We start from the raw sequence: 11,194 nt of genomic DNA, 5'->3' as shown, positions 1-11,194 counted from the left end.
GATCTTGATGCATATGCTATGGGACTGCGTTCTTGTAGTAAACAGGCGCTCAGTCTGTCCTTCGTCGTCCACGGGGAGCGTCTTGTTTAATTTATGCATGAAACAGTTGGAAAATCCGACAGAAAAGATGTTCCGAATGTCGGTGTTTCGAAATGACTGTTTGACGAATCACTCGCGTTTTAAGATAACATGTAAACACGAACATTTCGGTAAACATTTCTAAAAGAAAATGTAAACACCAACACTTCGATGAGTAGAGGCTGCTGTCCTCTCGCACAACACGAAGACACAGCTTACGTTTACTGCTGTAAAGACTCTAGATATTTGGTACAAAAATAGATTACCGTATTATCACAAAGATAAACGCCATTATGAATTCGTGGATGCTCATATGAATACGACACTTGAAGCATAAGACAGGTCGAGCCAAAACTTGAGTATAAGTATAAAAATAAATAAAAAATGCGTATATGTACAAAGTGAGAAATAAGGAGCAGAAAAAATCTTGGGTGGGGGACGTTTTTCATACGAATGCTCGTATATTCTTTACAATATGATACCTGTTGTGTTACCTTCTTCCTTTCGTACAGCAACATTACAGATCTCGGTAAGTTCCTGCTTTCGATTCAATTGGATATTATAAGTAAGTTTGTAACATGGGAAGTGTTCATTAAAGTAGTTGGTATAAGAGCATGTTCGGGCTGCAAAAGGTATGTCAGAATTTCAGAAGTGACGATTATCTTGAGGCGTTCAATCTTGCATTAATTTAAGAGCTGCCGAATTTCTCAGGCTCGTCTGGAGAACCGGGGCAGCAGTGACACTTTGCACAGGTCCATGTCTCGAATAACTTTTAAATATAACTTTAATAAATAAAATGCTCAGACGGTTGCTCTGTTTTGTTTTGTAACTATATGTTTAACTGAGCTGTAGAGGGCCAGCAAAAGCGAGGCGCATGTGTTTACATGCATCTCGGGGGTAGTCTTACGTAGCCTGCATTGAACAGTGGAGGTAAATTCCAAATTCCACTTCATTCCGAAATCGCTAAGGGAATTATGCGAGTCAAGTACCATGTCTTAAAAAAAATAAAAAATAAAAATAATCATACACATTATATTTGGTGATACACATCATTACGTTTATCTAGAAATTAACATACATGACTGCATAGGCAAACCAAAGCGGGTAGGCCTATTTAAGTTTAGAACAGTTTATTGCAAAATACAAACACGTATCATGAGCCATATACACTCTGAAGAGCATAGAGGGCGAGGAGAGCTGTTAATAAAAACAATATATTGTATTCCATAGCTGGTGATTGCAGGAGGAAATGTCAATGCTGTAATAACCTCATAGGATTAGGTATTGTCACGGGAATGACCTCTTAATATTAGCATTGTTACAGGCACCCCATTTTCTAAGAATATTTTAGTTCTTGTTTGTTTTTGAGTCAATTCAGAATACGTAGAAAAAAAAAAAAATCAAATACTACCTGGGTTAATTGATCAATTTTTCTGAATGGTTATGTAATGTATCTCTGGCTGTCCTATGCAGAACAGTACCCGTCTGTTCTCCCTTCATTAAATTATATTTAACTGGATTAAGCAAATTTAATTTTACGGTTTTACCCGCTCCTTAATTTTAAACTCATCTGTTTGATTTTCCGTAATGGATCTAAAGTCATGAGAAGTGGTTTAAATAAAATAAAGCCTGCATTTCATACTTTATGGTTCATGGGGGGGGAGTTCTGCACTACAGTCCGTGTTGTTCGTCGACAACGCTTTGGTCTTAAAAAAAAAAAAAAAAAAAAATTAAAAATAAAATATATATATATATATATATATATATATATATATATATATATATATATATATATATATATATTATATGTAAATAATTTAGTTTGACAAGATGGAGCCAGAAAGTAAAAGGAAACTTGTCAGGTGCCCAGCATAGAAAGACAAAACGCGCTGAACAAGAGGAAAACGTACAGCTGTCAAAGGTTAAGCCCTCTGTTCTGAAACGGTAAGTGCAAGTACACTGCATGCTGCCTGGCTTCTGTTAGCTCATTTAAATGTTATTAGGTTAAGTTTCATTTCTAGTAGTTTCAAATTGTTATTTTTTCACATGTGTAAAATATGTTGGGATTATCCATACTTTGTAGAGCAACTCCTTCAGTGCAGCCCACTTTCTTGCTGAGTACATTTCTTACCAGCTCAATTGCATGGTGTGCAAAGTGAAAGGACAGTGTTGGGTGTGTGTGCTGCATACAAGGCTGACCTCTCCATCTACCCCATTCTGAAGAGCTTTAAAGCAGAGCTGCTGAGATGGAAGGCAAGGTGGATAGCTGTCCCAGAGAAAAACAAGCCGTTCTCTCAACTGTCTACACTGAATGCCACACTCTTTGTGTTTTAGCCACAATGCCAATAACTGTTGCTACTGCTGAAAGATCATCGACTTAAAGCTAGGCTGGGGGGGGGGGGGGGGGATTGCATACAAAGTTGAAATTCCTGACTATGTGCCTGTTACTGAAAGGGTAATTAGTAGGAAAAACAACAGAACAGATGTTTCAGCATAGGGTTATGAGTGGGCTGCTTTTGTAAATTTCATGGTTGCCCAAACTTCTGATTTGCTTGCCCTTTCTTAATCCAGCTATCAATAACATTGCTCTAAAAATCCAGAACAATCAGCTTCAGTCAGTTATTTCTGTGTCTGATCCAACAAGTACACCACAGACTGGGCAGTAAATAATTTATGGTAACACTAATTTAACTAACTACCACAGTTAAAATTGCACAGGTTCCTTTGATTGGTCAAACCAGAGAGACCCTTCTGGTAGCCGCGGAGACAGCATTAACGGAATGAGGAAGTGCAAGGCATATTAAAAGTCAACTTCAATAAGGAGATGGGCGTTTCAAAACTCTTGCTGTTTTCCATACCAAAAGGAAAGACTACTATTCAGAACGATGCAAATATTGCAAAAAAGATACAGGATAGTAAAATAAACTGTTAAAATGTGTTCCAGTGTGAGGTGAGTTGGTGGCTGGCAAGGCAGGATCTGGAGGTTGGTGGTTATAGTTTCTGTTCCCCTCTCTGCAGCTGTTCACAAGTCTGTTCCTGGCAGCTGAAACCACTTAACCCTTACATGCGTGGTAATAGTTCACATGCTGTAGAAGAAGTGCAGCAACAGTGTTGCACTTCAGGAACAAAACCCACCGACATACAGCAGTGTGCAAAAGTTCAGCTCACCCATGAATTTCAGTATTTTGCCCTTTTATCATTAAAAACAATTGATACTTTCAAAGTTAAAAGCAGGTAGTGATGTCGACACTGAAAGTCAAAGAGAAGGCTGTAAAGTTAGACCGACTATCGGAACAATATTTGTCACCAAGGATATAAAAGATGAGGAACCAAGCCTATTAGATCGATAGAATTGGTCTCAAGTGCCCTCACTCCAGCACTTAGGGGTGGTAGTCACATTTTAAATACATGCAGTTAATACCTATCTTACTATTTAGTATTTTTGTTCTGCTATAGTAAACTCGATTTCTCTGTTTGAGTTGCTTGAGTAACATGGCCCCTAAGGGATGAGCTTGCATGGAGTTTGTTTGTCTGTCTCTGTTGTCATGGTTACACGATTCTCATGAGTTGGTTCTATATAAACCAGGGATGCATTGAATAACACAGGATTTTGCTGGGTGTGTTTGCACACACTACTTCTCCAGCCTGTTCACTTATGTCCACAGGAAACATAAGAACTGGCAACATTTGCAAAAGTTTGTGTAGTTGCACGCAGCCCTGGTAAAAAGAACACACCACGGCTGGTTAAGTAGTAATTCCTTGGTGGAGTCAGCACCCTCTACTCTGAAATAAACCCAGCCTGTTAAGTGTTTTTTCCATGTCCTCTTGGTTGCTAAATAGGGAATTGTGAATCATCTCTTTTGTCATCATTAGAATAAAGGCTTGTAAACTAATTAGCTCTGTACTAATAACATCGGTTTCTGGTGAAACAGCTGCGTCTAAAACTGTAGTCCTGGCAGAATGATGCATTAAGATCTGGCTCTGGCTGTTGGAGATGGACTGCAGTGAATTACATGGTTCTGTTAGGAATGTCTCACCTATTCTACCTGAGTTTTGATGGCCACTTATGTTATGACCAAAAAATATAAAGGCTGGAATGGCTTCTTTGTAAGATTTTTATTGACGAAAGTTTTTTTGTGTTTTTCCGCAGGTGCACATTTTTCTGTTGCTATGGTAATGTGCCAGCCTATTAGAAACCTATGGAGCACCCCCCCCCCCACCACCGTCTTCCTGCTGTGTCTTCTGTCATTGTCTGTTACCTTTGTTGGCTTTGGGCTCTACGCCCGATCATATGAAGTCAGAAATCCTGATGTAGTCCAAGTGAGTTTTGAAGCACAAACCCTCACCCCTGGAAAAAGCAGCACTCTAAGCTCAGTTTTGTACTTGGCTACATGGTTGGAAACCCTGTAATAAAAACTAACACTGTACAGTATTAAAACAACTCGGAAAAAGACAACATTGTTGACTGCCTTTCTGATTTCCCATATAAAGTATAAAATTATTCACAATTCAGCAGGGTTAGAAACTCACACTAGTCCTGCACATATATATATATATATATATATATACACACACACACACACACACATACACACACACACATATAGCTAAATCATGCATTTCATGTTGTTTGGTGCACTATTTGTAAACGTATTGTTCTTTAACTTTTTATTTAATGTTCTTAAAGTCATTTATATGTAGTAGTTTGCACTGTTATCCATTTGAAAACGCGCTTCACAATTACTTGACAATCATGTGACGTGTCGACTACTAGTTTCTGAGGTCAACTGTCACTTTACTGTTGGACCAGTCGACTATGTGGTGCTACCCCTGACACTCCCTAACGCTGTTGACCCCGGCAGGACTGGAACAAGATCCTTGGCGCTCTGTCCCAGCTGCAGTTGTGTGTCTCAGAGAATGGCACAGATGGGCACACCCCCCTGCCAGACAAGGGACAAACACATGCCTCTTCTCCCATGATTACCCACGATGCAGCTGCCAGACAGATGTTAAGCTCGTCCCACTCTTCAGATGATATAGTCAGCCTGATGCTGCATGTCCCCTTGACCCTTGACCTGGCCTGGCCGTCGGCAAGTCTGAGCACTGGCCCGGTCAGCCTCAGGGTCTTGGTGTGGGGAAGCCAGTTGGATCTTAAGGGTGAGCTTGTCAATTGATATGTACAGGTTGTTGAATTATTAGTTACAAAACTTCTAAGTTTATGTAAAAACCTGATGTCTTTAAATTTATTTTCTTACCTCTTGTTAACGTGAACATTATCACAGGCCCTCCTTTTCACTGTGATGAAGACGGTTTGGTTTGTTCACAGGTTATGCAGATATATTAAATGCAATGTCATATAAGTTGTGATAAATAAGCAAAGAACCAAAGTGTTTTTCAGCACAAGAAAAGGGGGCATTAATGTTGTTTCTAGTGCTAACAAGAAGTAAGACAGTGTAACTTAATTGTCTTCCCCAGGCATGGCGGGAAATAAATCACTCTGTCTGACACTGATGTCTACCTTGCAACCATTAAGAAATGGGTCGGATACTGAGCAGGGACACACCTGCATCACCATCACAGCACCTGCACACATGCTGCCAGGCGCCCCGTGAGTGACCAGGCGGATTCTGAGAGGAAGGAAACCTGGCTTAGTGGTCACACTCAAGACTGAGAGGCAGTGTGGTCTAGTGGTTAGAGCTGAGGGACTGGGAGGCAGTGTGGTCTAGTGGTTAGAGCTGAGGGGCTAGGAGGCAGTGTGGTCTGGTGGTTAGAACTGAGAGACTAGGAGGCAGTGTGGTCTAGTGGTTAGAGCTGAGAGACTAGGAGGCAGTGTGGTCTAGTGGTTAGAGCTGAGTGACTGGGAGGCCGTGTGGCATAATGGTTAGAGCTAATGACTTTAAGAGTTTCTAGTTGGTGTGATTGGTGGGTTAGTTTATTGTGGGACCTTTTTGTGTTTATGTTTTGTTTTATATTAAGCCTAAAAATGTAAAAATGTTTGAATGGTAAACTAAAATAAAAATCTTGAATGGCATAGTTTGGTATAATACTGAAGGTGTCCCGTTTTCATTCATGTTGTGTCAGATTGTTTAAATGGTAAATGTTGATTCTGTTAAACATAGATTTGCAGTCTTATTTTTTATGCCCTTCAGGCCCTAGGGCCACATATGTGGTCACTCATAGGTTTACTCTGCGTACAGAAAAAATAAAATCAGGATGTAAGGCAGTGTATCCAGTGCAAAAATGAAACTAAGAAGAAGCTAACCTGTGCCATCCTGCCCCACAGCCTTCCTGGTGTGTGTGAAGTTGGTAGAGGCAATGATCCCATCCTGGGAGCAGTGGCCTCAGCCCTGAGCAGGGAGCAACCCCAGCACACACTGGGGTGTTACCGCACCAAGTACACCCCCGACCCCAGACTCACAATCATGTTGTCACCGGTGAGGCCAACCTCCTTTAATTCAAATCAAATCACTGCAGTTTATATCTTAAGGTGTGTTGGAAAGAGTGTTAGGTCTTTTAAAGACCAGGCATTTTGTCATCAGCATCTGCTGCTGGAAAAAAAGCAGAGGAACAGGTGACGTATCAAAGAAAGGAATCCTCCTCTCACTTCTAATGTTCCTGTTGATTTTCAGGAGGAAAGATACCTAGCAGGGCAGCATTTGATCATCGTCGGCGTCTTTCTGCTGTCTCTGTGTGGGCTGCTCTGTCTTGCAGCTCCATTTTGTTGTGTGAAATCGCGAAGGCAGAAGAGCAATGAGCTCCATGTGCAAAAGGTAACACACCACCGCATTCCAGTTTCTGTTACCTAGTTTCATTTTGCTAGTATTTTGACTAAGGGGCCAATACAGCCTACTCAATCAAGTGTGTGAATTCAGTTTCTGTAGCTGCTATCGACATGTCTTTCATAATGATTGCATGGTCCAGGTCAGCCTACCATAATTCTTTAGTTTAATTAAACCTGTCCTAAGGTCTAAGGCTCACATTTAACTAATGAAGCTCTATCTAATTTGACTAAAATTGCAACTTGGTACAGGTGTTAAATATAAGTTATCATAATGTATATTTAAAATTTAGATTCACTTTTTATGTCTTCACATCCTGGTGACTTTTTAAAACTCAGAAGTTTGAAGCACCCCTGTGGCATCAACACTGTGTGATGACTGAACTATAAAAAGAAGAAAAAAATTCAAGGTTATGCCATGTCATTAATTCTTAATTTTGTTAAGCCATCTCTGGAATCTTGTTGAACCACATAGTATCTCAATGCCTAAAGACTCTTATGTTCTTTTTATATTCTGTGCATTAACTGGCATTGCTTTTCATTTTTAGGAACCTTTGATCGATTCCTGAGTTCCATCAGCAGCAGATTGGGTACCCAGTCTTTTAAGGAGGCCGGGGTAGCTCACCCAGTGAAGAGCGGTCCTTTTAGATTAATTTGTTGCTGTTGGGAATCGGCTGGAATGGGTAGATTTACTTGAATTCGATTGGGCACCATGCAGAATGAATTTTCAGCTGCTAACCTTGAAGAGATGGGCTTCTGTCCTGTTATGTCAAGTGGCCCCTTTATGAAACGGGTAGTGCTGATATGCAATATTGTAGCACATACAATGTGATTTTTAAAATGCCCTTTCAAAAATATAGAACCAAATTGAAAGATGTCCAGCAAGAGGTGTCTGTGTGAAATGGTTGTAGTTTATTTATATTTCTGAAGTGGAACCTCTCCTTGAGATCACAGACATTGGGTATTCTAGAGCACTGAAGGGGGTGGTCCTAACATCCTGTTTCCCATGGTTTGGTGTCTCCATCTGAGTTTCATTGCTTCACCAAGACTAGTGCTTTACCAGGTTCCACTAAACCAAGGGAGCCAGCTTTGGTTGTGCACTTGTTCTTAAAATGTTTTTCTAGAATTTTTTTCATAGGATACTCGAGCGCTATCCAGCCTTTTTTACGAAATAGCCAACAACCAATAGCCTGTTAAAGATTTGGGAACAACTGAATACATGTAAAGACTGTAACCTTAAATAAATTCACCCTACTAAAATGAAGACTGATAAAATAGTAGCAAATAAATTGGAAAATAAATGTAAGATTTTCTCAGTTTTGTCCTTTTGGAACCCATTAACACCCTTTGAACAGGATATTTCCCCTCCAAAAGAGCCATATTTACATTTGGAGAACCCAGAGATACTCACATTCAAGGAAATTTAAAGAGATGGGTGAACAATTTAAAATGTATGTAACTCCCATGTATCCTATCAGCAGACTATTATGAGGCAAGCCAAGGTAAAAACAATACCCATTATGAACTACCACCTTCTCAAGAAGTTAGGTTCTTTCAGATGTAGGAATTTGAGACAAGGATGATAGTGATGCTCTGGAAGGTTTAATAGTTATTTATTATGTAATTTAAACAGAAATGTGTTTTTTTTTTTTTTTTAAATGAGCCTGCCGAAGATGGTGATTCGAGGCATCTTCCATAGTTCTTTACCTGTTGATTGTAGCGTACAGGGATGCTGTGGTCCTCGGGAGTTGAGGATTGCAGTTACACTTCATATGTAATTCTTCATGTAATTGTATGTGTTTTAACATGTTTCAAAACTGAATTTACACATCAGTAATATTACGTTTAGATGTAGTGTTGTGTGTAATGAATTTTGTGTAGCTGTTGATTCAGCAGTACAGCTGCATGAATCATGTACAGATTTCCAAACTTTGTATTTCACATATGACCCAAACCAACTCCCACTTCAAGCTAAAATTGAACCTGTTCCTCTGGGGTGGAAGATGTAACAGCTGTAATAAACCACACTTAAAAATAGAGCTGTTGTCATTTCCTTTTGGCTGTAAACCCGCTCCCCCTCCTTTGTTTTCATTCTGTGAATGTTGTAGTCTGTTACGTTTGTATGGTAGTTATTTTCTATATTTTAACTAGTGTCCCTATTAACTTAATGTTTTTTTTTTTTTGTACATTCCTTTCTAGTGTTTCCAATGGCCAGTTTTACAAATTAAAAACTTTCTAAAAGCCAGAGCAGTGAAATACATACAGTGAGTATGAATTACAGCAGGACTGTCAAGCTGCAGTTCCCTGGATTCTGTATGTTTTGTAGCGTTTAGTGTTGGCACATTTTTATAAAATAGGTCTTGCCTGCAAACAGCTGGACTTGTTCAGTAAACAAACAATATTCCTTATTAAAATATCAGTTTTGACTGCAATTACTGTTGACACAACAGCTAACAAACACTTGTCTTTTTAAAGCAGTTGGGTTACTTTCTCAGCAGGGAGGCAATTTTGAGTTTGAGTCAACATTTTATTTATTAGAATACAAAAGTAAAACACAAAATCACAAGCTAATCAAGGAATTGTATTATTTGCCTGCAGTGTTACATTATTATGTGTAATTACTCAGCAGTAATGTTGACATAAGCAACTGAGGTCAAGGTTGGGTCAATTGGATTAAAAAGCAGTCTAGCAAGTCCTGCAGATCTGTACTAAATTAGTGCTAATTGCAGCATACCAAACAGCAAGTGGTTTAGCTAGTCTGAACAAGTTAGTCAGACCACGAGGCCTAACCCATAAGCCTCTACAAGTGCGGATGGAAATTCACAATTTAAGGTGCAATGACAAACACCAAGACATCTTGTACATCATCATTACGAACATTTGATTAAAAACATTCATACATATAGACCTATTAATGACAAAAGCGTTTATATAAGGCTACATCAGGGGCAATTAGAGCAAACACATTTAAAATACATATTCATAATCTATACCTATAGGCCTAATCATACTTATCTTTTTGTGCACATTCCACGCTAGCGGATCATACTTGCATTTTATGTTGCTGGTACCCTATTGCTGCATTGACACTGAATGTTAAGTTCTAAATTTGTTGTTTATATAATACTAATTGTACATGAGACGTTTCAGTCGGTTAAACTGAATATCAAACATGCATTTTTTAAAATTATTATTATTTAAAATATAGGAATATCTTACTGTGTGGCATTTAGTTTTTGCAACTTTTTTTTGAATAAAACAAAACCAGTCTCTTCAGAATATTTTGTTCCTCAACCATAATAAATGAGAAAAAAAGGTGGCGCATATTTAAATTATAGGCTACATTCTCAGAAAACCTAGAAAATGTATAATTGCTTAATATTGTGTATCAACAATGCAAGGTAATGATAATGTACACAGTGCAATTGTCCATTTTATATAATAATTTTAAATACTGTATATAGTTCTATATTCTATTACATTTTAGTGATGCTTTTCACTTCACACACTGGGTAATGCGGGTCTACAGTACCTTGCACTGTATATGAAGCACTTCATGCAATTTGGCATCGGTGAGCAAACCTTACTGAACAAAACGCTTCACTTTTCATTTTACTAATTTTCAGACGTTACTTCAGAGAATAATGGAGCTGTTGGTTTTAAAATGTTTTGCATAAACGTAGGACGAGCAAGCGTACTAAGTTAGTCTTACACTTCATAATACTAAATTAATCCACCAGAATAGGATCATCTCACGTCCGACTTGGTAAACTGCAATCAGGATCTTGTTTAGTCCGATTTAGGGGATGATCCACCTGTGGCGATTATCGTCTGGTACGCTGCAATCTGGATTAACATGTGGACTAACTTTAGACCTAGCAAATAGACTAAACCTGTAGTTCGACGCATCAAGCGGACTAACTTTGGTACACTGCAATCGACCCATTACAACTTACATTTATACAGTAAAACAGTGCAGCACAGCTGTCCTTCAGCAACATTTCTGGGTTGCGTTGTAGAACAAGTTCTTGAAACCTGATACATCCATAAAGCTTTGATCAATGCCTTTGAACATATTTGACCAAATAATATTTTACTTTAGCACTGTGCTTAAAAAGCATGTCGCTCTCCATATAAGCATTAAGATCACGGAGGGGCATATTATTGGAGATTATGGGGCAAAATCAAATCAAATGGTCAGTCTGGGAATTGGGGCCAATTTGTGACATAATGGTCTCTCTTTTAAAACCCATACAAACCCATTTCCTATGTAAGATTTTCAATTTAATACAGACATCAACCTTATCAAGAATTGGCCTAGGTAATTATACAACCCTG

At 38.8% G+C, this 11,194-nt stretch overlaps 1 protein-coding gene across 5 annotated transcripts; it reads left to right on the top strand.

The window, feature by feature from the left end:
- The first annotated feature begins 516 nt into the window (after positions 1-516).
- zgc:158398 (uncharacterized protein LOC568894 homolog) lies at positions 517-8,893 on the top strand. 5 transcript variants are annotated; one of them, XM_041239989.1, is made up of 7 exons: positions 517-607; positions 4,229-4,398; positions 4,941-5,235; positions 5,554-5,686; positions 6,362-6,512; positions 6,708-6,848; positions 7,405-8,893. In XM_041239989.1, exons 1-7 carry the CDS (start codon positions 532-534, stop codon positions 7,423-7,425), a joined length of 987 nt encoding a protein of 328 aa, XP_041095923.1. In that variant the 5' UTR covers positions 517-531; the 3' UTR covers positions 7,426-8,893. The 5 variants fall into 5 exon arrangements, with proteins under 5 accessions (XP_041095923.1, XP_041095927.1, XP_041095925.1 ...); XM_041239993.1 differs by lacking the exon at positions 517-607 and adding an exon at positions 618-643; XM_041239991.1 differs by lacking the exon at positions 517-607 and adding an exon at positions 625-710.
- The last annotated feature ends 2,301 nt before the right edge of the window (positions 8,894-11,194 follow it).

This window comes from Polyodon spathula, chromosome 58 (assembly GCF_017654505.1).
Source record: "Polyodon spathula isolate WHYD16114869_AA chromosome 58, ASM1765450v1, whole genome shotgun sequence".
NCBI lineage: Eukaryota > Metazoa > Chordata > Actinopteri > Acipenseriformes > Polyodontidae > Polyodon > Polyodon spathula.
This window is presented reverse-complemented; position numbering and strand designations above follow the sequence as displayed.

Coding starts and splice junctions, on each gene's coding strand:
- zgc:158398 (XM_041239989.1), top strand. CDS start 532: ATGCTCGTATATTCTTTACAATATGATACCTGTTGTGTTACCTTCTTC. Junction 608..4,228: donor CAGCAACATTACAGATCTCG/GTAAGTTCCTGC, acceptor GTTTTTCCGCAG/GTGCACATTTTTCTGTTGCT. Junction 4,399..4,940: donor GAAATCCTGATGTAGTCCAA/GTGAGTTTTGAA, acceptor TGACCCCGGCAG/GACTGGAACAAGATCCTTGG.